At 37.0% G+C, this 26,056-nt stretch overlaps 1 protein-coding gene across 9 annotated transcripts in view; it reads right to left on the bottom strand.

Moving 5' to 3' along the window:
- The window catches only part of UBR5 (ubiquitin protein ligase E3 component n-recognin 5), a 123,555-nt gene that overhangs the window by 44,628 nt on the left and 52,871 nt on the right, over positions 1 to 26,056 (bottom strand). For 7 of the 9 annotated variants that reach the window (XM_072949583.1, XM_072949582.1, XM_072949580.1 and 4 more), the window contains 16 exons: positions 23,455 to 23,571; positions 23,260 to 23,370; positions 22,044 to 22,198; positions 21,114 to 21,231; positions 17,929 to 18,113; positions 15,561 to 15,670; positions 14,622 to 14,734; positions 13,144 to 13,287; positions 12,937 to 13,048; positions 12,541 to 12,695; positions 12,054 to 12,251; positions 7,637 to 7,847; positions 6,552 to 6,678; positions 2,444 to 2,595; positions 1,917 to 2,012; positions 1,422 to 1,545 (listed from right to left, as the gene is read on the bottom strand). In XM_072949583.1, the coding sequence (XP_072805684.1) occupies positions 1,422 to 1,545; positions 1,917 to 2,012; positions 2,444 to 2,595; positions 6,552 to 6,678; positions 7,637 to 7,847; positions 12,054 to 12,251; positions 12,541 to 12,695; positions 12,937 to 13,048; positions 13,144 to 13,287; positions 14,622 to 14,734; positions 15,561 to 15,670; positions 17,929 to 18,113; positions 21,114 to 21,231; positions 22,044 to 22,198; positions 23,260 to 23,370; positions 23,455 to 23,571 (2,228 nt within the window). The remainder of the gene's footprint in view (positions 1 to 1,421; positions 1,546 to 1,916; positions 2,013 to 2,443; positions 2,596 to 6,551; positions 6,679 to 7,636; positions 7,848 to 12,053; positions 12,252 to 12,540; positions 12,696 to 12,936; positions 13,049 to 13,143; positions 13,288 to 14,621; positions 14,735 to 15,560; positions 15,671 to 17,928; positions 18,114 to 21,113; positions 21,232 to 22,043; positions 22,199 to 23,259; positions 23,371 to 23,454; positions 23,572 to 26,056) is intronic. The other 2 variants (XM_072949576.1, XM_072949579.1) reach the window with 2 other exon arrangements.

Below are 26,056 nucleotides of genomic sequence, written 5' to 3' on the forward strand. Positions count from 1 at the left end.
AGAAGGAAAGCTAAAACACAAAAGCAGTAAAACCAGCGAGGTGCACAGTAAGCGGTTAAGGGACACACAAGACAGAAAGACATAAAATAGCACGTCAGAACCATGCCTGTGTGTGTAAGAGAGGCAGTTTTAAAAATGCAGGGTTGTTAGAATGTGTTCAACTTAAGAGATAAGCAACTTAGAACAATCACACATCTACAGGTTGCTATATATGAACTTCATGGTAACCACAAACCAAAAACATATAATATATACATTTTAAAAAAAGAAATCCAAACATAACACTAAAGACAGTCATCAAATCACAAGAGAAGAGAGCAAAATAAGAAGGGAACAAAAAAGAACTATAAAAACAACCAGAAACAATGAACAAAATGGCAGTAAGTACATACTGATCAATAATTACTTCAAATGTAAATGGACTAAATGCTCCAATCAAAAGACAGAGTGGTTGAATGAATTAAAAAAAAAACTCATATATAAGCTGCCTATAAGAGACTTACTTCAGATCTCAACGTAATAAAGGCCATATGTTATAGGGCCACAGCCAACATTATAATAAAAGGTGAAAAGTTGAAAGCATTTCCTCTCAGATCAGGAAGCCCATCTCACCACTTGCTTTCAACAAAGTATTCTAAGTCCTAGCCACAGTAATGAAACAAGAGAAAGACAGAAGGGGCATCCAAATTGGAAAGAAAGAAGTAACACTATCAGTACTTACAGGTGACATGATACCACAGATAGAAAATCCTTAAACGCCACCCAGAAAGCAATTAGAACCAATAAATGATAAAGTACGGATAATACTATCTACTCCAGACAGTTACATCCAGAGTAGGAGTTAACACAAGCAAAGGTGGGCACAGATTAAAAACTGTAATAAAAATGCTCATCGCTATGAGTTTGTAAAGGAAGATAAACAATCACGCTGAAAGTAGAGATGGAGTCTATTAACGGTTAATGAGCATTTACAACAGAGCACTTATCAAAAATTCTCTATGATCCCGTAGTGATTCTGCTAGCCAAAAAGATTTCCAAAGAAACCATCAGAATCAGGAGTTTCAAATTACAGATTCCAGGCCTCATCCCAGACCTGCTGAGTCATACTTCTAGTACAGAACTTGGCGAAGAATCTGTAAAATTTTTCAACTTCTCCAGGTGACAAATATAACTAATTTATGGATTCAAGATTTGAGACTTAAGTATACTGTGCTCTTCTTCACATAAAAGTGCACACCCTGAACGAGCTAACATAAAATCTGTATCATCCTGAGAAGGCCTCACTGAGAGCTTAGTAACACAGAGAACACAATGCTAGATGCTGAAAAATTATTTTAAACTCAATTAAGATAACTGTCCATATATTAACAATAAAAGGAGCTAAGCTAAATCTTCCTATCAAAGTACATTAAACTGCTTACTTGGCAGAAAGGAGTTCTCGAAGATACGGCTGCAGGACAACACTGTCACACAACAGTTTTAGTATAAAATGAGCGTTGGCCTTTCGATCCTTGGATTCTACTACAGACGGCTCTGTGGAAGGACCTATAAAGAAGCAGATCCACGTGGTAACAAAACAGGAGTAAACAAGACAGAGTGGAAGAATATTCTCAGATACTATACCAAGTATCTATTAAATAAATCACCAGAAGAATACTCTAGTATTAGTAATAAATTAATAACTTCATTACAGAGAATGTAAACACATTTTAACACATTTTATAAATTTCAATTGATGAAATTTATGTACATATACAACACAATTTCACTGATATATGGAAGATAATTTAGAGAATTCAATACTTTTCAAGCCATGAAAAGTTTCCTTGAGATAAAGTGTAGATCTGTAAAACCTACATAACACAGGGTGTACTTTTATCTTCCAAATGCTTAGGCAAATAAAACTAGATTCTCACCTGGAATGGTGGAGGTGCTTGGTCCTTGACCGGTGCCAGTCGCTGCTGTGGTAAGAGATCCCACAGCAGGGGCCAGGATAAAATCAATGTCACCATCTTTCAGTAAACAGAACAGCAGGATGTACATCATTATAAGCAACATATCCCTAATATGTTCTCTTAACTGGCCTTAAGGCTTTTCTCTGCAAGCCTGAAGTCAAATTGGACAGAGGTTTAAGTGGAAACTTCTTTTCCAAACTATAATAGAAGGAAGCCACCTGGCAAATTATTAACTTATCTATGTATCACTAGCTGGCTTCTTACCTGTATAGACATATATATTTCAGTAGAAAAGGAGTATCTAACAAGACTTTCTAGAATTTTGATTTTTAAGTTACAAACCCCTTAAACCAAATCTTTACAAATTAGTCATAGTATTATGTTAATTTTAATTATTTCAGATTTCTAAATATCCCATTGAAATGTTTATTTCTTTTCTTTCATGACTTTGTCTTTTTGTTAAAAACTAATAAAATATCAGATCTTACCAGGATCCATTGCAGGAGGGTCAGGAACCCAACTAGGGGGAGCTATGGGGGGTGAAACTGGATCTTGGTGGTCACTGGATGAAGCTCCAGCTTCATGTCTACCCAAACCAGCTGCTCTCAACGAACGTCTCATCATTTCCCGTAATCTCAAACTAGAAGAACACGGACAAAATCAGAGCTCACTACCACGTTTAAATGTAATGATTAAGGTGCACAGAACTTCTCATCTGAGATCAGTTTGTTCTACAAGCAAATACTCCAGGCAGGAAAGTGAAGTACAAATGCCAATTCTGGAATCACAGAGTAAGTCAATACCCAGTTCAGCACTAAAACCACTACATTAAGCTCCCACACAAACTTAAGCACAGGGAACAAAAGTTGCAGTGAAGTAAGATTAGAAAATAATCTTTCATACAATTAAGATAAATGAACAGCTGAACATTAAAACAAAAAAATTCTGTCCCCTGTTTATCATCAGTAAGAATTAGGTTTAATAGTAGACATTAGCGAACATATTGATTAGCACAAAACCAATACTGTTAGCCTACTAAACCCCTTTTCTGTGATCTCAATAGCGAATGAATATCCACACAGTAAGTAGTTTTAAAACAAAGACCAATTTAGATTTATTTTTATACAAAAAAAATTTATTTTAACAGTACAACTTTATCCCAAGGAAATTAATGAATGGAACTGGAGCTTATAAACTGTGTCATCAGATTAATGTCTGGGTGTGATTTATTTTTTCTCCTGCTATACAAAAAAAAAACAAAGAAAAAAACAAAACAAAAACTGCACAGGTGTGCACATCACTAAAAAGATAAAGAAATCATCACAAACACAGATCTCATTAGGGGAACTGGTAAACTACCTGTACAAAAATCTATACCTCTGAATGAAAGCTTACAAAGGCTACGAAATTAACACATTAAGAACTAGCAGCAATTAAGAGAAAGCACATAAGGCAAATCCCTTCACTTGGCCACAATTTTAGAGCTTCTAAATGAATAAAGAGTAAAAATTCAATTTTAAGGGCCAGGCAACACATAGGGGACTTCCTTCTCCCAGGCAGATTTAATCCCAAAGACATGACATTTCTGATGTGAAAGACCTAACACCTTACCAGGTACATTATACGTCTGCAAGAAAGTAACTCAGAAAGATTTGTATTAATGTTTGAATCTCTAATTCTAAGTATTATTTAATCCAAGGGTAAACGTGGTTCTTCCATACCAATACATTTTCAATTTTATAAGGAAAATTTGTTAAAAGACATTTACAAGATTTTCTTTTAGAGGCTACTTTCAGGAACACATTTATTTTATAAGGCTTGTGTAAGATGATGTACCTTTGGGGAGAGAAACATTCTTTGGAAGATTCTGCAAAGTAAATTTTAATGTCTCAAAAATATATTAGTTATTATAGTATGCACTATTAAAAATACCTATAGTTAATTCTTTTACGATATCAGTGTCTTCTCTCTCCCAATTTAGAAATCTGAGTTCAAGAGTTTTTATAATACGGAAGGGAGCAGGGTACAGTGATTGTAGTGATTATTTCAGTCAAGGTCACTTCCCTGTCCAAAGATACCACCCACAGAGAATGGCAGGCTCCTTACCAGTAACAGCACACACCAGGGTGACTGTTCACACTGTGATGCTCCTATACAATTTAACTAAGCTCAATATAGACACTTGGTATCCTAACGTCTCTTACTCAAAACAGAGACAAGAAAATCAGCAGTAACAGGGAGGCACTGCAAATAACCTAGAAACAAATGCATGTTTTGGGCTTATCAAGAAGAATGCTTACACTTACACCAGGGTCACAAACGCAATGCCTACTGGGCCTAGAAGGTAAAATAAATTGAGGAAAGGGCAGTCAGGTTTAAGAAGTAGGGAGTAATGGCAAACTAGAGGCATAGATGCTCATCTAAAGGCATTCAAATTGAAAAAAAAAAAAAAAGTAACATAGCACAGGCCAAACAAAACATATATGGGCTTTCTCCAACCTCTAGCTTAGAGAAGATTAAGAATAAATGAAGATAAAGTGAGACCATAGCCTCATCTTGAACTTGCAAACTCCCAACTTTGTTGTAGTGATGTAGTCAATTCAATATTAAATGAGGGGGTCATTCTTTGTCATTTAAAAAAATTGTCCTTAACCTTTTTTCTTCATTAGGTCTTGGGAACATTTTTAAGTACAATGCCCAGCTCCTCATACAGATTCTTTAAGAACAAAAAACAAAAACAAAAAAAAAGAAAATTATTCTTCAAGATGTTGTACACAATTCATGAAGATTCACCTGTATCCTCAGTGGCTGAGGACAATACTGAGGAGATACCACCTTGGCTGCTAAGATTCAGAGTTTTGACATTTCTTCGTATAGGCTTGCCTGGAGTCATCGTATTTTCTGACAATATGGAAGAATTCAAGGATGATGTAATTTCCTCTTTGTAAGCACGTTATATCCATGCTACAGAAGCCTTAGAATCCAGTCATGTTCAAACATACCACTGTGACAAAAAAGCGAAGGTCATGTGTCTTCCAGATTAATAATCTCTAGAGTACATACACCTGCAATCAGATGCATCAATCAAGCTTTCCACTAAATCTGCCCTTTGTACTCAGGCACTATTGAGTCACATAACAAAACTTCTGAGTCAAATCATCATCTGAAGACATTTAACAGTACTCCATTCAATATTGAAATTGCATCAGTTTTGAGCTTACAGCTCATGAATCCCAGCCTGCATACTCATCAAGGGGCATCGCCTAGAAAATCCATTGTAGGCTAGAGGAGGGTTTCACTTCAATGAAGCAGAGTCTGTGGACTTCCTACTGCCCGGCGTGGATAATAAGACTCCTGTGCTTTCATCTGTTCAACCGGCAGCCCTGAGTTTGAACTGGGTAAGAGCACTGCAGTGAAATCTTCGGCAAATGCCTCAAAGGAGCTTACTCTGCAAATTATTTCTGTGAGCAACACATCACCCACTCTTGAAGCTCCTTTTAGTCTTTGCCTTCAAAATAATCCTTACATGAAAAAAAGATGGCAGCACTGGCATTGGACCAACCATATCAGAGTCCAACTTGATTTGCACCTGTATTTTCCCTGAGGAAATGAAATACCTGAAATAATTCAGACACTAGTTTCTTCACGAAGAATTTAAGTTGCTTTCCATTTTAGACCAAACACTTTGCCTAGAATAGTCCTAAACAAATAAGCTGATGATAATTTCCATTTTGCATAGTCTACACATAATGTTTCTATACTGTCATTATAATTTGGTCACCCATAAATAGTTTTTGATAAATCTTACTTCAGGATGTTTTTGAACCTGGGAAGCTATCAAGTTGGAATCAATTTTAGAAGAATCATTTTTAAAGGGAAAGTTGAATATAGAACAGAAAATAGGCAAAGAGTGTCTTCATTTTAAGTAGACTTTACAACCTATCTCATTAGCACAGTAAGCAGTGCTTCTAATGATCTGTCAAGTAACCAAGAGTTTTGGCTCTCATGTCTAATATAAATGTGCTTTTTTTCCTTCAGGAAAAAGAAACAAACAAACCTATACCCTGAATTCTTTATATTCTTCATCTATTCAAACAGCTAGCAATTTTTAATGTGTTATAAAGTTTTGTCCATCTCATAACTAGGAAGCCTGGAAATTTTAAATACCAAACATTCATAATATACACCAGTCTTTCATTTTCTCCCAGATGGTTAGAACATTGGTGAAACTGAGCTAAATAAGCAATCTGAAAATAAAAGATGGAGGTTCTTTCAATATTGTATTACTTGTTCTCCAACTAAAGAAAGTAACTTCCTAGGAAACAAGAATAATGAATTTAAAAGCACAAAGAATCAAGTTTGAACTACTTGTCTAAATTATCTCAATTTTTTTTTTAAGGATCCTTGGTCCTACTGCTCTACACTTAAACTATAATTAGATATTATCAGATATTTTTCCCAGGGTGATATTGGGAAGAACAAAAAGAAAATAAAAAGACCCACCAATTCATGCACATCATAGGTAAGAGATACATTTCTTTCTGTACTTGGATTATGTTTCCGCCAATTAAACTTTCCTGGTAAAAATCACATTACCTTCGGCTACTTGATGATCCGGCCCGATTACCTGGGCCATTACTTGAAACAACCGATATTGCATTTGCAATGGCCTCAACAGCAGAAAGCCTTTCTGCAAATGTATTTCTTTCAGAGCGCTCTGCTTCTGGAACGTAACAGAAAAAATTAGGATCAGTTTAAACTTCGAAAATAACTAAGAGATTAAGTATGAAAAGACCATGAATGTTGACTGCTATGTATTTTAGTGTTCTAAATCACATACTACTGATAATTAATAGCTTAATTTTTCCTCCTTAGAGCAACGAACACTTAAGCCAGATTGAACTAAAACCTTTAATATGTGAATTATTTCCTTATTCTGCTTTACTTTTCAACCCCCAAAGATAAGAATTTCAACCTTAGAGATAAAAATAAGGTTATTTGTAAGCAGGCTGAAATTTACTTTCACTACCGAGGAAGAGAAGACCCACGTAATAGTACCTCATCTTATTTATACACTACTTATAATCCTTTAGTGAGTCAATGATAATGAGACAAAGGTCAGAAACTTGCAAACCACTATTCAAAAATGTAGCTATCAGCATATATCGGCAGAATTCAAAATAAGGGAAACCATTGTGAATTACACAGCTGCACTTTAGGTTTTCAGTTTCCCCTTCACTACATCAATTAATAACTTCATACCAAAAAAGGCTTATTTACTTTTCCAAAGACACCTAACAATTCGCTCTGAAAATTGGGATAAAGGCTGCCCCAATATAATTAACTTGCTAAATAAGTCCCATGGTAAAAATAGTCATCTGCAAGTATAAAACCAGGAAAGCTCTTTAAGTATTATACATACAGTTTGTATGTAACAGAAAGAATAGAATTTAAGATGACAGAAACACATTGATAAAAATTTTATTTACTCATGTTACATACATAATCATATAAACAAGAAAACAGGTGTTTTTACCTTCTGAGAATGTCAAAACTCCTGCATTTTACAGAGAAAAGCAAAAGTACATACAGACTATTTATAGTGATTTATTTCCTTTTCTTTTAATAATTTTTATATTTCCAAAATTCTTCTTAAAGAACGTTATAGTTCTTAATCTCACCCTCTTCTTCTTTAGTTTCCTTATTGCTTGTTGGAAAGCAAACTGATACACAAGCATGCAAAATATTGCGATTTCCATCACATCTGTGGCTGATGAATGTCTGTAGCATCTGTAGATTCTGCTCTAAAACAACCGCTTGCTCCAGATTCATAAGATATTGTCGACAGGCCTCATAGTCACAGCGTAGGATGTGCTGCATTAAGGTTTGTTTCTGTGCTCAGACAATTTAGGAAAAAAACTTCAATGAATTCGAATAGCACACTTCACATGTCAAAAAATTCTCATGGCCAACAAATAAGCAGAGACAACTTAAAGTGGTCTGGCAGAAGAAGCCGAACTTAAGGGTACCCTTAAGCAGAGAATACAACTGACAGGAATGGAAGAATGGGTAGAACTTTCTGTAAGGGACCAGTAAATATTTTCAGCTTCTGCAACTAACTCAGCTTTGGGACTGCGGAGGGAAAACAGCCATATACAACGCATAAACCAATAGGAGTGGCTGGATCAGACCTACAGATCAGTTTACAGACCCCCGGTTTATGTCATATGTAACCATTAAATTGGAACTCTGTTAGTATTGTTCACCAGTTAAGCACAGGATATATATTTTATTCGAAGCTTATTCTCAGTCTCTCATGCTCTTTAAGGTTACATCACACCACGGTACACGAAAACCAAAACTCTCAGCTCCCTCCTGGAAATCATGACGGATATAATCCCCCAAAGGTGACAACTGAAGTACCTCATTTCATTGTCAAAGACAGCAGTCCTGATAAAGTGCTTACAGAACATAACATTTTTCTACCTACTAAGAAGTAGTATGCTATGGACTGAATATCTGCATTCCACCCCTCTCCCCACCACCAAATTCATGTTGAAGCCTAACCCCCAGTGCGATGGTATCTGGAGGTAAGGCCTTGGGGCGGTGATTAGGTCATGCGGATGTGAATGTGATCTGTGTCCTTAAAGGGGGCTGAAGGGACCAGACTTCTCCCCTTCCACTGTGTGAGGACACACTGATGTCTATGAATCAGTAAAGGGGCCCTCACCAGACACAGAATCTGCCCATGCCTTGATCTTGAATTTCCCACCTTCCTTAACTGTGTGAAGTAAATTTCAGTTGTTTACAAGCCACTCTGTCTGTAGCAGCCTAAACAGACTAAGACAAAGCATGAACATACCGAAGAGCTCAAATGTATACTCTTTTCAGAAAGTAAACTACAGTTATGGAATATTTAATGGACTGAATGTAAAGCATTAGTTATGGAAAACAAGTCTATTTGTTCATTTTTAACTAGAATTAGAAACTGGAAGAAAGCAGGTGGGAAAAGAATGGGTGGGAATGCAAAGGAAGGAAGAAAGACGCTTTTGAACTTGCCACGTCCCCCTAAACTGCCTAAATTACCTACCCCTTCCCTCAATCCTGACGGAGGAGAGGGGGTAACAATGAGGGAAAGAGGGCACAATGAAGTACAGCTAAAAAACTATTTTCGGTACCTGACACACGTGAGATAGGCCATTCTAACCGTGGAACTAACTATGGTTCTGAGGTGACCCCATAAATTGCAAGCTCCTGTTCAAGAATATGAGGTGGGCCACAGAAGACTAAATTTGCCAAAGTCTAGTGACATATATGCAAAAACCACTATGTGGAGAGAATATGTCAAAGTTTCTTCAAAGAACAAAAAGCCCAGGACTTCAAAAAAAAAAAAATAACTAAAATCAATATTTTTTCTCGCACACTGCTGTGATACGGAATGCTTTCAGGCAATCGGCTAGTCTCTTGGCTGGAAGCAGCTACTCTACAGGGAGCTCTCATCTCCAACCTGCTGGCCAGTACACAGGCTCTCATGCTAAGAGTATCAATACCATACTTACTATGTTATTGCAAAGAAGTTTACTCTGCATCACTATATTGTATTTGTCATTTATTCTCATAACAAAAGGCAGACAGTTCAGTAAAAATTTCTTCTATGTTTATTGGGCATCAAGCCCTAGTAAATGAGGCACAAAGATAAATGATGACACATTTTATTTTTACCCTTGAGATGCTGACAAAGTGCAGGGGTCACAGAATCAAATGCCTACAGAAGCATCTGAAATAGTATAAATGAATGGAGGAGGCTGTATGTAAAAAAGATCACACAAACCGTGTAATAAATAAATGACAACTAACATTTGGACTCAGCAACAAATTTTAAGTAGTGGGAACTGCAATAAATTGGACAGCCTATGTATATAGCCTTTAATAAGAACAGACTAATGTGTTTATGATGGCCTGGTGTTACCAGAGCTCATTTTTTTAGAAGCAACTGAAAAATCTGGATTTTAAATATAAATCCTGTGATTTTAAATGCTGGCGACCAATCAAGAATTTTTAAATGAAGTGAAGCCTATCTCTAGGAGCCAAGTTCAGGCCACAGCCATCAACTTTAAACCCCACGCTCCTACCAATTTGGAACCACTATCTAGTAGGTTACAATTAAAGCTAAACTAAAAACAGGAGCACCATGTCTCTAAACAAAAGCTCACAGGTAGCTCTCAGCAGCACCTGCATTCAGACTACTCTAGGTGCAAGTCTAACAGAAGTCTGCTTATCACCTCTAACCTGATGGAGGGTAAATAAGCTCTCATACTAAGCTCCATATCCATCCTTTGTAGAAAGACTTCTCAAAAGAGTTGTATTTATCTCCAGTTCCTCAACTCCCATTTTCTCCTTAGCTCACTCTACTCAGGCTCTAATTCCCACTGTCAACAATGACCTAGATGAAGCCAAACCCAAAAGTCAGTATTCAGAACATGCCTTACTGGCCTACAGCATCATTTGACACAGCTGATCAACACATCCTGCTTGACACACGCGCTTCACTTGGTTTCCAAGACAACACTCATTCTAGTTTTCCTCCAACCCTTCTCAGTCACTTATGCAGGTTCCTCTTTATCTCCTGGTATTTAAATGCTGAGACTATTCTCATGGCTCAGTCTTTAGGCTTATTTTCTTCTCCAAGATTTTAGTAACCTCATTCAGTATAATCCCTTTAGATATCACAGACATATTAACAACTCCTAAGTGTATTTCAACAACTTAGGTCTCTCCTGGTCTTCAAAAGTCCACATCTAACTCTCTATTCACCATCTCCTCTTGAACATCTGACAGGAATCTTAAACTTGACATGTCTAAAACCAAACTCCTGAACCTGCTTCATCCCTACGATCTTCATCTCGATAAACGGCAATCTCATTCTTCAAAACCTCTCGCCCTCTTGCTTCCCCTATCTGACACTTTATATTTAGCCATTTAGCCACAAGCAAATCCTGCTGGCTCTACTTTAAAACATATCTAGTATATCTAGACTCATATCACTCATAACTCTACCTCCCGGGCCAAGTCAACATCACCTTCCACCTGAATTCTTCTAAGAGCCTCCTAACTGGTCTCCCTACTTCCAGCCTATCCCCCTAGTATTCTCAATGTGTCAGCAATGAAAATGTAAGTCAAATCACATCAATTTCTGTTCGAATTGTTCCAGTAACTTCCAGTGGTGCTGCCTCCACATCTAGCAAATACATAAAACTCAACCACAGTATGTTCAAAACTAAACTCATCCTCTTCCCTTGTCCCATCTGTCTCTCCTCCTCCTTTTCATCCCCCTATCAACCACACCTAAATCAGAAGCTTTATAACCCCTTCCTTTCATTTACTGCAGACATTCTGTGACTAAGCTTTAGAGCTTCTACTTCTTTAAGATCTCTTAAATCTATCCCCTCTCCCTCATTTCAAGAATTCAAGCTTACTTTATTTCTAACACAATTACATTAGTTTTTAAAATCTGGTTTCTAAACTTCTATTCTGCATCCACTGCTCATCTTCTTTAAAACGAAACAAAAAATAGCTTAAAACCCTTCTCTGCTTAGCTTTCAGGGGAACGAATACATCCTTAGGTTAACGTACAAGGCACCACAGCGCCTTTCTCCTACCTTATCGGTTGCTACTCACTGGCCCATAGGAGCCATACCTTCTAGTTATAGCAGAAGGTACATATTCTCCTAACATGTTAATGAGATTCACAAACACCATTCTTCATGCCTGGGGTAACACCTCCCAGCTTTATTTTGCATCTAGGAGACCCCTATCTGACTATTTAAAGGTTATGTCCAGGCTTTACCTCCTCAGAGAAGCCTCTACAGCCACAGTTTGATTTATATCCCTTCCTTCTGTGCTTCTACAGCTGATGCATGCCTTACTCAAACACTTAAATCACACTGTAACCAACAGTACTCAGTCATCCCTCTTGTCCTAACAGACTATTAGCTCCTACAGGGAAGGGGCGATAAATGAGCTATTCCAGACTGTTTCCCTAGACTCTAGCAGTGTGTTCTGAATTGAAATGCCAAGTAGTTTCAAAAGTCAGATTACCTCTACAGCCATGATGATAATAGCAGCTTTCTTTTTGATTGTTGAATTGGCAGGAAGATTTATTAAGGAATGTACACCCATTCCAAGACTACTAATAGGTGGAAGATCAAGCCAATCAGGATCCCTTATTCCTCCCATGCAATCTTTGGCCATTGGGTAGATGGTACCATTTCCATCTCGAAGAATAATAGGAGACTCCTATAATAGAGGGGAAAATAAAAGTTTGGCTCATGATCAAAAATGTGTGCCCGATTTTTACAATAGATATACTTATTTTCAAATTAGTTATATATGCGTGTGTGTATATATATATATAAAATATATATTAGTTTGTAATAATGATGGAATAAGAAACTTACTATTAAAATGTGCTGAATATTTTAATACTTCAGAAGTTTAATAACAAGCAAACTAGAGCCAAATCCTAAGCTTCACAAAAATCTCAATGTTGTGATAACATTTCAAAAGCTAAAATAAGCCTCTGTACCTGTCCAGCAGTGAAAATGGCTACATTCCTCTCGTTCTGACCAAGAAAAGCAATGCTGCTTGTAGGAAAATTATTTTCCTGTTCTGCTTTTCCTGTAGCAAGATCAAAGATACAGTACCGTACCCAATTTCCAGTCTTCAAAACAGCATGCACACCTTCAGAAACACATGAAGTTAAAAAAAAAATTATTATACAGCTTTAGTAAACTCTAGTACATACCTACCAAATTTTAAATCTCTGGCCACATTTGAAATATAGATGTATTTCCCTCCATAATGTTACACACAGGGGACAAAAACTCCCAAATGCCCTGAAACACTTTATCCTGTTCCCATTTACTGCACAAGTATTAACAGGATAGAGAGTATACCAGCTGAAAAGTTACAGAATCTTTACCTTTGGAATCCACATTCACTGCTAATATTTCTGTTTTTTCAGGTATACAAAGCTTTTTAGGAGTCCTTTGGAAACAGTCAGGAACTTTTGGTGTTCCACCAGTTTTGACAACCTGCATGACACAAAAGGAATTCAGCTCTCAAATCTATGACATACTCAAGGAGCCAGTCCCAACATTCGCCTGCTGAGGGATTCCACCACACTCACCTGCAGTTCATCAATTCTAAGTAACCTACAATCCTGCAGGAGAGAAGAAGGGTCAGCATCTGAACCAGAGCTGCTCTGACAGTTTGTATTACTGGACGTCCCTGGAAATTTTACAGCAACATAGGCACCATCCACTTTTAGCACCTAGAAACGGGTAAATAGTTTAACATTAACTCACATGAAATCAATACGCAAATTATATTCACCGAACAAATTTAACACTGAAGACATCGAATTCCTTAGGAGTACGCTTCTTCAATGATCAGCAAGTTACAAAACTGACCTGAATACCCTCACACCAAAGCTTTGTTGTTGACGTCTATATCCGAGACATACTTTCTATAGAAAGACTGACCTATGCAGCCAGTGCTTAGTCTGTGGATGTTCAGCAATCAGTTGAAAACACTAAGTATAACCCACAAAATCCTCCCATCCTCCTCCTTTATTAGTTTAGAGCCTCACTGTGCAAAAGAACTTCGGCAGTGACAGTTAACATTCTGTACCTTCGCCGTCCAGTATGACAGCCGTCAGCCATGAGTGGCTACTGAGCGCCTGAAATGGAGCTAACACGACTAGGGGACTGGCTTCTTAATGTTATTAATTTTAATAAACCTAATTAGCCCATATATGGCTAGTGGCTACAACGCTGGACAACACAGGTATAGTCAGTAATGCACAGAAAGCTAAGCACGGAACTTGAAATCAGAATACTTGAGTCCCACCTCTGCTACTTACTGCTTTTGACTTTAAGCCAATGTGATCTTCACAGAAAAAAATAGCTGCCCATAAACTACAGTTCTATTTGAAAATCAAACAGAATAGTGTATGAGAAAGGCCTTTGTAAATTGCAGGACATAATGTATCTACTCTGTCCTTTAAGTACAAGTGAAAGACCATCACATTTCAGAAACAAAAGAGCAATCAGGAAAACCTTTACTTTGCAGATATTCTACAGTTATGGACACATTTTGTTTTTAACAATATATTAAGAGAAAGATGAAATTAATGGCCTTCCAGCTGATGGACTCCACGCACTTGGTTTCTTAGAAGGCAAGACCTTCTCCAGAAGAAGGGAAGAGAAGGTAGAAGCTTAAAGACAGAAGTAAGATTTTTCAAATGTTATGGAAGGCAATCTCCATTAGAACTGTCTACTAGTTCCAAGGAATGGACTATATGTATCAAAGAGTAGCGTTATCTCTTCACAACTTTTCTGTAAATTTAATGTCATTCCAAAATAAAAAAAATTTTTAAAGCCGCGTATCACCATCAGTGCTCAAGGACAGGCATAATAGTCATCAGCTCACCCGTCAGGGACAGAGGAGACGTGTGCATCAGATTAGGGGATGGGACTAAAGAGATCATCAGACGCCATAAATAAAGCAGCCTCACAGGAAGGGCTGAATACTCACCAACCATAAATTCTTCAATAATCAATACCATTAAAGTTAGTAATTACTTCTTAGCTATTCCGAACAAACCTTTCCAACAGGAACATTCTTAACATCTTCCACAAAAACGACTTCCCGAAGAGACCACTGCTCTTCGTTCACCTTCTCCTCCTCTTTCGGGGCAGGGGTGGACCGTCGTCGTTCTTAGACAACAACAAAATGGTAAGTACCAAAAAGAAAATGTGAAAGAGACTTTATCGATTTCATCTAAATAGATGAAAAAAGATCATCTGTAAAGGGATACATCACTGAGACACTTAAGTAAGAACTTCATGAACTACTGCTTTACAAACTGAGTTTTTATGACCAACTTCCAGTTCAAATGAATTCATAGTGAAAGATACCTATATCCGTTAATGCCTAACGCTATCACTATAAACAACTGCGAAGAAGAAACTGGAAACTTATTTTGGACCTTCAAAATTAGGCTATCTGACCAAGGTTTAAAAAGGAAGAACCGCTGGGCTATTTATAAAACTATCACATGGCTTATACTAACTTTCAACTTCCTTGGGTACAAAGCAACTCCAACTATAAAATTTATTTTGGAAAGCTTAAAAAAAAAGAAACTCTTTAACTCCAAGGTGCAGTAGTAAATTTAGGTTTATAAATTCTACAAATTCTGAGCAAAAGTTGAGACCAAGCCATAACCGATTTACAGTAATGACGGCCTTAACCAAGGTAGGCAGTTCTCCAGCCAAGCGGCAGTTACTTCCTTCTACGACTGCAACGCGTTTTATGTATTGTAGATTATAACTCTCCACAACAGCACGAATAGTTAACACTGTAAATACTGTTTTTACATTTAAAAAAAGTTGCACATTTCAAAATAAAAATCAAACTAGTAGGAGCACAATTTATATTGAGATGTTTAAAATGGTCTGAGTTGCCTCAAAGCAGAAACAAACTGAACACAGCCATCTGCCCTGGACCTCATTTTGAGTGCCGTGCACTTCACATAAAACTTACTATATGGCATTGATGCACTGCTGGCGATTGAGGACGCATCGCTGCACGTGGATGCTGGAGACGGTGGAGGACCCATTTCCGTTTTCACTGGTTCCTGCTTACTTTCAGGCCTGAGATTAGAAATAAGATCCTCTTTATAATTAGGAAAACGAAATATTAGGAACTCACCAAATCGTTTAAGACTCAAGTTTACTCTCATAGGGGAATGAAACAGTAAAAAAAATGTGCACATGGTAGTATTCTGTAGGATGCAAGGTTCTGAAGAAGATACACAGTGCATACTCCAAGTTTTTAATAATGTTTTAAAATAGGAAAAGAAACATGTACCATGTGAAGCTATCAACAACTTGAAATAATGGTTCAGGAAAGTTTTATCTAGGAATAACAAAAAGAGCTACCCTCAATTTATCAACACAGCTTTATCATAGGCCTCTTGAGCAAACAAGTTTCATACTTTAGTGAACACCCTGACTTGGACACAGCAATTTAACCTAAAAGATGGTAAAGGCAAATAAATAAAAGGCCTACTAGATCATTAATTTTCTATGGCTCAGAGGAGGAACTCTACTTGCAATGGTTTATAAACCTTTGTTTACCACAGGTGGTTTAAGAATAATCACCGGCTATAACTGAAATGAGAAATTACAGCATTAACATACCATCCCTCCCTCTCCCTTGAGTTATTTCATTAGTGCTATACTTGAGATAACTACAGAAACTATAGAATATTCTACAGATGGTAAAAATATATTATTTTATGAATTAAAAGGCAGAAGTCAATTTTTAGACAAAGAAGTCATGTATCACTCAGAAATCTGTCCTCTATACACCATTCTGGCATATGTTACGATCAGGGCCATCATCTTAACCCCCTCATCTGCTAGGAATTTCACTACCAGGAATTTCACTTGAGTTTAGAAACAGTCCACAGAAAAACAGTGCCATTTCACCAGCATCTTAGCAAGGTGCTAGGTACAAGCACACATGAACACTTAATGGCTGCTCTACAAATCTTGTGATAGTGGAAGCAAGCCAGCACTGACTCATCACCGGCATGTATTTAAAGTCAACACATTTCCATGGCTAGAAAAGACGTCTATTGATACGAAAAGGATTATTTTCGTAACATTTAATTTCACCTAGCTCTTTTACTAAGTTTATTAATATAGATGGGGAATTTCAAGGAAGATTTTTAAGAACTTCATAAATCACAGGATATAGATAGCATATTCTATTTTAATTTTGCTTTCTATTTATGCACATCAAAAAGATTTCAAACGCTTTACAAAGTTTCATAAACAATGAAAATGTATTTTGCTACTTTTATTTTTAGGATAAAAATCAATGTAAGAGGGAAAACCTATAAATCTACTTTTTAAGACAAGACAGAGAGAATACTAAAACAAAGCAAAAAAAAAAAAAAACCTTAAGCATAAATTACAATAGCTATCGTTTAGTAAAGAATATTTTTAACTTATTTTAACAGTAATCCTTGTACAATCAACATTTGAGCAAACTAAAGAATTTCAAAAATTTAAAACACTGTAAGTATAGTACAGTCCCAATCATTTCTTTTTAATGCCTGTATGTATTTAGAAAAAAAGAAAATAGTACATCAAAATATATAAAACATTATTTCTGGAATGTGACACTGTATTACTCTTCCACGTTTCTATAATGGTCACGTATTTTTATAAGATTAAGAAAAAAGTTATTTTGAAATTTTATTAAAGTTTTTAAGTTCATGTGCCATGCCAAATAACCAAATTATAATACACGTAAATATTTTTAAAGATGCATAGATGTTTCTAAAAGTACAGAGTTAAGATCTGTGCACCTGGCTCCCGAACAGTAACACAGCCGCAGAACGTGGGTGATACACAATTCAGTGGTACTTCTGTTCACATGTCCCTGCAATGGACAGTTTACAAATCCTTTACAGAACTTCCCTCCCCAGCATGTTAATCTGTAAAATCCTTCCAATGATCAAGATGCAGGCAGGACGTTAAGTAGAAATTAAGATGATCACACGTGGAGAGAGGAGGAAAAAGCCGGCCTAACGTAATGTACAGCCGAATGCACCGTCACTGCTATACAACACCTGCAAAGGACATCAAAGAGAACTCTACACTGCCACTCTGGCCACTAAATATTAAGGACAACTATAATATACAAATATTAACCAAACTGCAAACAGTAAATTTTACCAGTTCCTTTCAAAACTTGTGGGGACCTTAACGAGACTCCCCATGTTAGCACTTTTCTGTGTCACTGTGTGCTTCCAAGTCTCACTTGGTTACCTCCCTTCATCTATAAAGCAAACTAGACACTGGTATAAAATCAAGAACAGTCAGGGCATAGTACTTACTTAGCTTCAGTAGTTTTGCTAGCTTTATCCATGCTTTTTAAGCTCTCAGGAGATCTAAGTTGAAATCTACAGCTATCATTCATATTCCAAACTGACTCCATTAAGACACCAACTTTAGGAATCCCAGCGCTAATTGAAAATGCAACTGCTCCAGCATGATAAAGAGGATTATTTCGTAAGCATACCTAGCAAACAAAAGAAAAATCACCATCAAGATGACGTAATTTTAAAACAAACTAGAAGACATATTTCAAATGTATGAAAACATAAGCTGTAAAAGGTCTGCTTTCTAGGTTTTCCAAATACAAGCTTACACAATCAATAAGGTTAATAAAGCATTGACTTACAAGTCTCCACCAAGAAAATATGTTCCCCAAACCATAAAGCAGGAATAGTTTTAGCACATTTGCTGAAAATTAACTTTAAAATCTCATGCAGCAAATATCCTGACCATCCTGCTACAAAAACACAGATTAGAAACAGCAGAAAAGAAACTAGAAAGGCTGTCCTTAAAAAAGTGAGATGTGAACAAAACATTTATACTTTTTATCTGTTTCTTATAATTGGAAATTATCTTCTTCCTTAATTCATCAGGCTCTATATGGGCTTTAGAACTTTCTATGGATGTATGTTTTCCCCAGAAGACGGTTGTTTTCTACAAGCCGTAAGTTTCACTGGATAACTCTTCTCTTAAATTAAAAAAAAGAATACGTAGACATTAGTGTTGGAAGTTGACTGAGTTCAGGAGTGAATAACCTACAAATTCTTACTGCCAAGGAGCGCGACCAAGCCACACTCTAAAATCAATCATTCATAAGGTGGCACTGTCAAACGTACCAACAATACCTCCAAATGAGGGATGAACGTTATTTATGGAAATTTCTTTTGACTTCTCCAATACCCCAATCTTATTGCCGGTCTGTTCAGTCATCCAGTAACTAATGATCATGTTATACTTGACAGTGGCATATATGAAGACATGTTTTTTGATGGTTTATAATGAAATGTACCTCACAAGGAGAAAGGTGGTATCTGAGAAGTACAGGAGCTGGAAATACTGACATGGAGTAGTAGTTCTGTCATAGTTCTGTGTCACCCAATACAGTTCTCTGGCATAGAATGAATAGTTCACAAGAACCAACTTCTTGAAAAGGGTATATCCTGCTTAGCTTGGCTTTTAAGAGATGTTTCATCCATAAAATTTCAAAAAAGACTGGTGAAGGCTTAAAAGCCTAAAAGTGGATCAGTAAGAAGGCTATAATTGAAAAAGAAATGTGGCGCATTATATAAGTTATTTATTAATGCCTTATTTAAAAAATGCACCTTAAAGGAAAAGTACATCCAGCACATAACAAGACATGTAATGAATATTTGCTAAATATATTACTCAACAATTATGATCTGAGAGTGCAGGTTTAGCTGAAAATTCTAACTAAGTAACAAATCTTTCTGATGCTAGCATATGAATGTTTTTCCTCTTCTGTGGCTGTGACTGTCTTAAATCTCCAGTTTTCTACACTTTAAAAACAAAATCTTAGTTCTATACGAAGTACCATACATGCTGCTATTTTTCAGCAATTTAGTGCCAAGCTATTTTTGCTTAAAGTTTTTCTTCAGTGCAACTTTAAAGTACTTTTTCTGCCCTCCCTGACTATAGTAATGTCATCCTACATGCTAATAAGGCACCTGCTACAATAACCTGCTATCATGTGAATCCAGTGAATAAGAAACCTTGAGAACATCAGAAATCAGTATGTGAACTAAATACAGGGGCTCCTAGAAGAGAGATCTGTCCAAAGAGTCTGACGTAAGTAATGAAGTGGGTAATCAATCACTAAAACCTCCTAGTTCGAAGGTCAACAAAAGAGTCAGAACAAGACAATCGTGAATAGTACAAAAAAAAAATAGAGCCCCAAACAGAGAGAACAAGTACGTTTAAGTTGAGTTTTGGAGAAAAGTAACAGCTAAAGTAGTGACTACTTTTTAAGACATCGGTGAAATGTAACTGATAACACCTTGCAGTGATGAGATGCTACCACCCTGTAGAGATGAGAAAAAACTGAACTGAAAAAAAGTACTAGATCAGGAAATCAGTACCATGTTATATAATAAAACCCACCATGTGTCTCAGTGTTAAGTCCTTAAAACACAGCACTTGCTGCAACGAACATAAGCATCCACTTTTATCTCAAAGATAAATTTCTCCAAGAATCTGAAGAACTAGAAGGATAACAGCAGTTCTCAAACTCTTTTGGTCTCAGGCCCCTCTTTCCCTATCACTGTGGACCCAAAAATCTTTTGTTTATGTGGGTTGTATCTAGTTGGTATTTAACATATTAGGAATTAAAACTGAAAATTTAAAATATTTATTTAATACTAATAAATCCCATGTTAATATAAACAATTTATAAAATAAAAAAAAAAACAGCGGGAAAAGTGGCATTGCTTACATTATTGCAAATCTCTTAACGTCTGATTTAATGGAAGACAGCCAGATTCCCGTGTATGCTTCTGCATTCAATCTGTTGTGATGTTACTTTAACTAAAGTATATGAAGACAACTCAGCCTTACACAGATGTGTAACTGGAAAAAGAAGGCCTCTGCAGATCCTTGGAAAGGGCTGAGAAGCCATCAGGAGTCCTTGGACCACACTTTAAGAACCACTGGGCAATTAGAAAAATTACCTTCCGTAAAATATCTATAGGAGCCTCAAACCATCTTAGAGTCAAAAAACAGAAGCTAGCAGAAATGGGGGTACTTGACAAAGCCTCCTGCCTCATGCCAACAAGACCCCCAGAGAACGGTATCTTTCAAACTGCTGGGTAGAGAGAATCATCTGGGACGTGTGTTAAACACGATGAAGCCTGGGCCCTAACACCAACCAATTGAAGGCAAGTTTCAGGTAAGGAGCTCCAGACCCCACATGTAAGTACCAAATGATTCTTAAAGCCAGGCAAGTCTGGGATCCCTGCCCCACAGAGAAACCAGGCAACATCAGGGCAGACTCTATGTGTGACTCAGCTACTGGATAAAGAGTGGTATGGCACCTCCATACTACTGGAACCTGGTCCTTCAAATGGCATTCATGTATAAAAGTGCCTACAGGGGAATTACTTAAAGGGAAAGAAAGTGATTTTGAAGAGAGACAATGTCCATTAGGACAGACTTAATTCTAATCACCTACCTGGGTACCAACAGTGATGTTCGGCATTGAAGAAATACCAGCGCTAGATTTTGGCTTTTTGTTTTTTGCTCTAGCTTTCTCTAACATTTTTTTCCTTTGACTAAAAGGGACTACACCCCTGAAAAAGGAAAGCAAAATTTGGACAAATAAGCAGCAAAGAAGCCCATTAAATAAATCTATAATTACACATATTATATTTAAGCATTTCTGGAATATTCCTTCTCCAATATTTTTGCCAGTATAATGTATAACATGTATAACTTATTCATAAGTATAACTTGATCATAGGCTTGATACCTAACGGGATTCATTTTTATTAAACCTTTAAAATTAAAATTTACAGGAAATCCATCATTTTGGTATCTTCTTCCAAATAATTCTATTTCATTAGTAGATTCCTCTATATATTATTTCTGCCAATGCAAAGTTACCGGTAATTCCTTAAAACACAACAGAAAGTGCATTTAAACTCCCTTTATAACATTAAAGGACTAAATGAGGCATAGAATATTCATACAATGAAAGACTTCAGTAACCTTTAAAATTAAATTTTAAGTAACTGTTCAATGAAAAAAAAAATCTATGCTTTCAATTAAGTAAAAGCAAAGGACATATTTATGTGCAGGAAAAGAAGATGAATAAAACACCCTCAAACGCTATAATAGTAGCTATATTTGGGTTGTAAGAGTAAGTTTGATTTTTATTTCTACTTTTTACTTTTTAAAAATTTCATAGAGTCACTAAGTAGGTTTTTTTACAAGCTTTTTTAAAGGTTTTTTTCAATGTTATTTTGCTCCAAAGTGAAATTTCCCTCTCTGTAAAGCCTCATCTTGTGACTGAGCTTCTCTACTGGCATTCCATTACTCAAAGCACCCATCTATGTGCATAAAAGCGCTCCCTGAGAAGAAAACACCCCCACGCCATACTCACCACCAATACAAATTGTTCTCTAGCTGCGCACAAGTATAAAGGGCACAGCAATGTAAAGAAACAATCCGTTCGCCCTGAAGTTCCGAGTAAGTCTGTGCAGTATGCTCTAATTTAGAAGCCACAGAACTTAAAGTTTCATCCACCCATGTAGCAACCTAAAGAATAAAACATCAGAGGTTTAAATAAAAATAAGTTATCTATCTTTTCAAAAGGATTGGGGTCAAGGGAGGGTATAGCTCAGCTGTAGAGCGCATGCTTAGCATGCACGAGGTCCTGGGCTCAATCCTCAGTGCCTCCATTAAAAGCGAATAAATAAACCTAATTTATTCCCTCCCCCCTGCCAGAAAAGGATTGTGGTCAAAATAAGGGCAAGGAATACCTACTCCGTGGACCAGAATTCTAAAATGTGTTTTGAGCTAAAGGCTAGAACAAAAAACAATTCAGAAAAAGTGTTAATAAGACTAAAAACTAAAATATTTTCTTCATACAAATCAATTAAAATTGCAGTTACTGAAATAAATGTCTAAAGCCATCTCTAAGGCATTAATCAAATGTAAGTATCTGCTCCAGTAATTTTTAAAAGAATTAAGTGACTCTAAAGTCAAACTGATAATCTGAGGTATAATAAGCATACTTCCTCAGTCTATCTTTTCATTACCACCTGCTTTGTCAGCACACAGCTTGATTATTTTTTCCTTCCCTTAAAGCAGAAAGCTACCTCTGAAGCTGGATTATAACACAGAGATAAATGAGCAACAAAAAGATTATACACTGGGCTACTCTACTAAGGCTTACTTACAAAGTATTACAACATGCTGCTATTTTCAGCAATTTAGTGCCAAGCTATTTTGCTTAAAGCTTTTCTTCAGTGCATCTTCAAAGTTATTTTTTCTGACCTCCCTGTCTATAGTAATGTCATCCTACATGCTAATAAGGAAGGCATCTGCTACTATATCCTGCTATCATGTGAGTCCAGTGAACAAGGAACCTTGAGAACATCAGAAATCAGGTATGTGAACTAAATAAGAAAACAGGAGATTCTCGAAGAGATATCTGTCCAAAGCAACTGACATAAGTAATGAAGACTGAACCACAATATTCAAAATAGTGGGTAATTAGATGGAAAGATACAAATGTAAAGATAGAAAAGGAGCAAGAGAGGAAGAAAATCAAGAATTTAAGTAATGTTTATCAATCAACGCATAGTGTTTCATACCTTGTTATTTTCTGTAGCAACAGTTGCTCTTATGCTATTTGCAGACAGGAGAACTATCTTTTCATTGGTTAGCCCCAAAAATGTTGCTCGTGGATGATGTAAGGACGGATTCTTTGAAAGCATAAGAAAAGAGATTATCATTTTGCATGTTTGATTGGAGAGCTATTTAATGCAATATTTTATGTAACAAAATACCTGTGCGTTTCTGTAAGGCTCAGATTCACTCCACTTCCATTGATAAAGTTCTCCTTTACTGCTGACAGCCAAAAGCTCAGAATATAGAGCCCCAATACAGATGAATTTTGTTCCATCCTATGAAGTAAAAGTAATACAACAGTCTAAATATAACAACTGCCAAACTTAGTGATCTGGATACAACACTTGAATTATGGCATCAAATCTAGATTAACTACATGTTCACACAAACAGTTTAGCATAGCCCACAAGGCCCTTCTTAATGTGGCCCCTCCTGAAACTCACTCTCCCGCCATCAGTCACACTGGCCTTCTTCCAGCTCCTTCCAGAATACCACCACCACATCCTTACTGTTTGCTTGCCTTATATCTCACCTGACTCACTCCCTCTCCTCAGTTAAGTCTGCTCAAATGAGACCTTCCCTGATCACACTAACTATAAAATCAGCATTCTAATACGCCATCTCCTTACTCTGCTTTCTTTTTAGTACACAGAAGTTTACAACTTGACATACTACTGTGTTTATGCACTTATAGTCTATTTCACTCAAACATAAGCTTTGTCTTGTTCACTACTGTATTCCCCATTCTTAGAACATTGCACAGACTAGATGCTCAGTAAATGTGCTGAGTAAATGAAGAAGAAAATAGACTAAAGAGTTGAAGCAGGGAAAGTCAAGTGTCAAAACAGAAGGTTCCTTCCTGGGAGGATATTTCAAGCTGCTAAAACAAGGATCTAGGTTATTTTTAAGGTAAAAGTTCACTTAGTTTTAAAGCAATTCACATGCAATGAGAGCTGGAATGCAATTAAATTATAAAAAGCTTCAATATAAATGAACAATAAATGTAAATAATGTAATTAAACAATACCAGTGATAAAATGATAATTTTTTTTTAACATAAGAGCAATATGATTAGCGTCATGAAGTTCCCCAGAAATCTCAGAGTGAAACTTGCCCACAGATTTCAGGTCATATTTTTGCTACTACAAAACTTCTCTGCTGTCTTTGAAATTCTGGCTCTAGAGTATGCTAAACTAATGGCATCTTTTTAGTTCTCTGTCAAATTCCATTTCTCTGGTCAGATGGGTTATGGTGCTCAGCTAAAGTCTGTGAAGCCTGCCAAGACTCACAGTAACAACAGGGTATGCCTTGGAGCTGCACAGAAAGAAGACGAACTTTTATCTTCTATTTTACCAGTGCCAGTCAGCCCTGTTTTCAAGTCACATCTATGAAGGGATGGGAAAGAGATCAAATCTGAAATTTTCCAACTTAACAATTCTTCTCTTCCCTTCACCATATCTATCTGAAAAACACTGCTTTCTCCAGGGCGGCCACATCAAGTCTTAACAGGTCTACTTCATACTTCCTTCTCAGCCTCCTGGTGAAAATGATGATGGAATCAGACCAAGTGAGCCCCAAACCTGGATCCAACACTTACTTATTAAGTAGGTAACTTCAGACAGGTTATGTAATTTCTCTGAACTCATTTCTTCACCTCTAAAATGGGCATAATAATAATACATTGCAGAAGGGAAGGTAAAAACCAAATAAAGTAACATATATTAAAATACCTGGCACAAATAAATGATCAAATTCAACTGATTATTCTGGTGCCCTGACTTCATCTCCTCCTCACCCCAAAAGCACAAGCTTCTTGAATATTCCTATCTCCAGATTTACTTAATGAAAAACACAATTCTCCACCACATAATTTCTGAGAAAGAAGTGCCCCTCTCTACTACTTAACGATAACCCACAAACACGTGGATACAACCCTCTCTCACTGCCCCAACAACTATTCAAACTAATCTTTCCTTCAGTCTTACTCACAGTAAAATGAATTATTACTTGGCGTATGTTTAACCTCACCAGCTTTCACTGACAGCTGTAGTCGCTCCTCCTACAGTCATATTAGTGTCCCACACATTTAATCAATCATCTTCTCTTTAAACTCTGAGCCATTTGCCCTTGTTCATCACCAGTTCTAGAACCTCTCCTCCCTTGTTCACAGGTCACGACTCTACTGGCCTTCCTACCTTACCAACTGTTTTCTCCATCTCCCTTGTACCACCATGTACTCCCTGATCCAGATTCTGTCCTTATCCCTTTTTTTCAGTTATGCTCCATCCTCAGCCCGACTGTGACCACTAGGGCACCAAGCTTTTAAACACGTATATCTCCTATCTCCAGACTAACCTGCAGACTGACTACCTGGAGACCTTAACAGCACCATAACATCTCCAAAATGGATTCATCACCTCCTCCAAAGCTGCATGTCCCCTGCAGTCCTACCTCCATGAGTAACACCCACCAACCACCCATCTCGTAGCAGGAGAGCACACAGGCGCCCAAGCACTCTCCTCAACTCCTCCTCATTTCCTCTCAACCACATAGTGACTAGTAAACCAGTGCTGATCTTGTCCCAAATGCCTCTCACATTCCTCCTTCCTCCTTCCGCACTGTCACTGCCTCGGCTGAGATGCTCACAGTCCTTTTCATAATGACTCTACTAGAGTCTTCAGTGGCTCTAGCCTTTTCCCAGTCCTGTCTTTCTCCCACCATGCCAGTAGCCTCCTTAAGTGCACACAAAACAAAGCCCAC

The sequence above is a fragment of the Vicugna pacos genome, chromosome 25 (genome assembly GCF_048564905.1).
Source record: "Vicugna pacos chromosome 25, VicPac4, whole genome shotgun sequence".
Lineage (NCBI taxonomy): Eukaryota > Metazoa > Chordata > Mammalia > Artiodactyla > Camelidae > Vicugna > Vicugna pacos.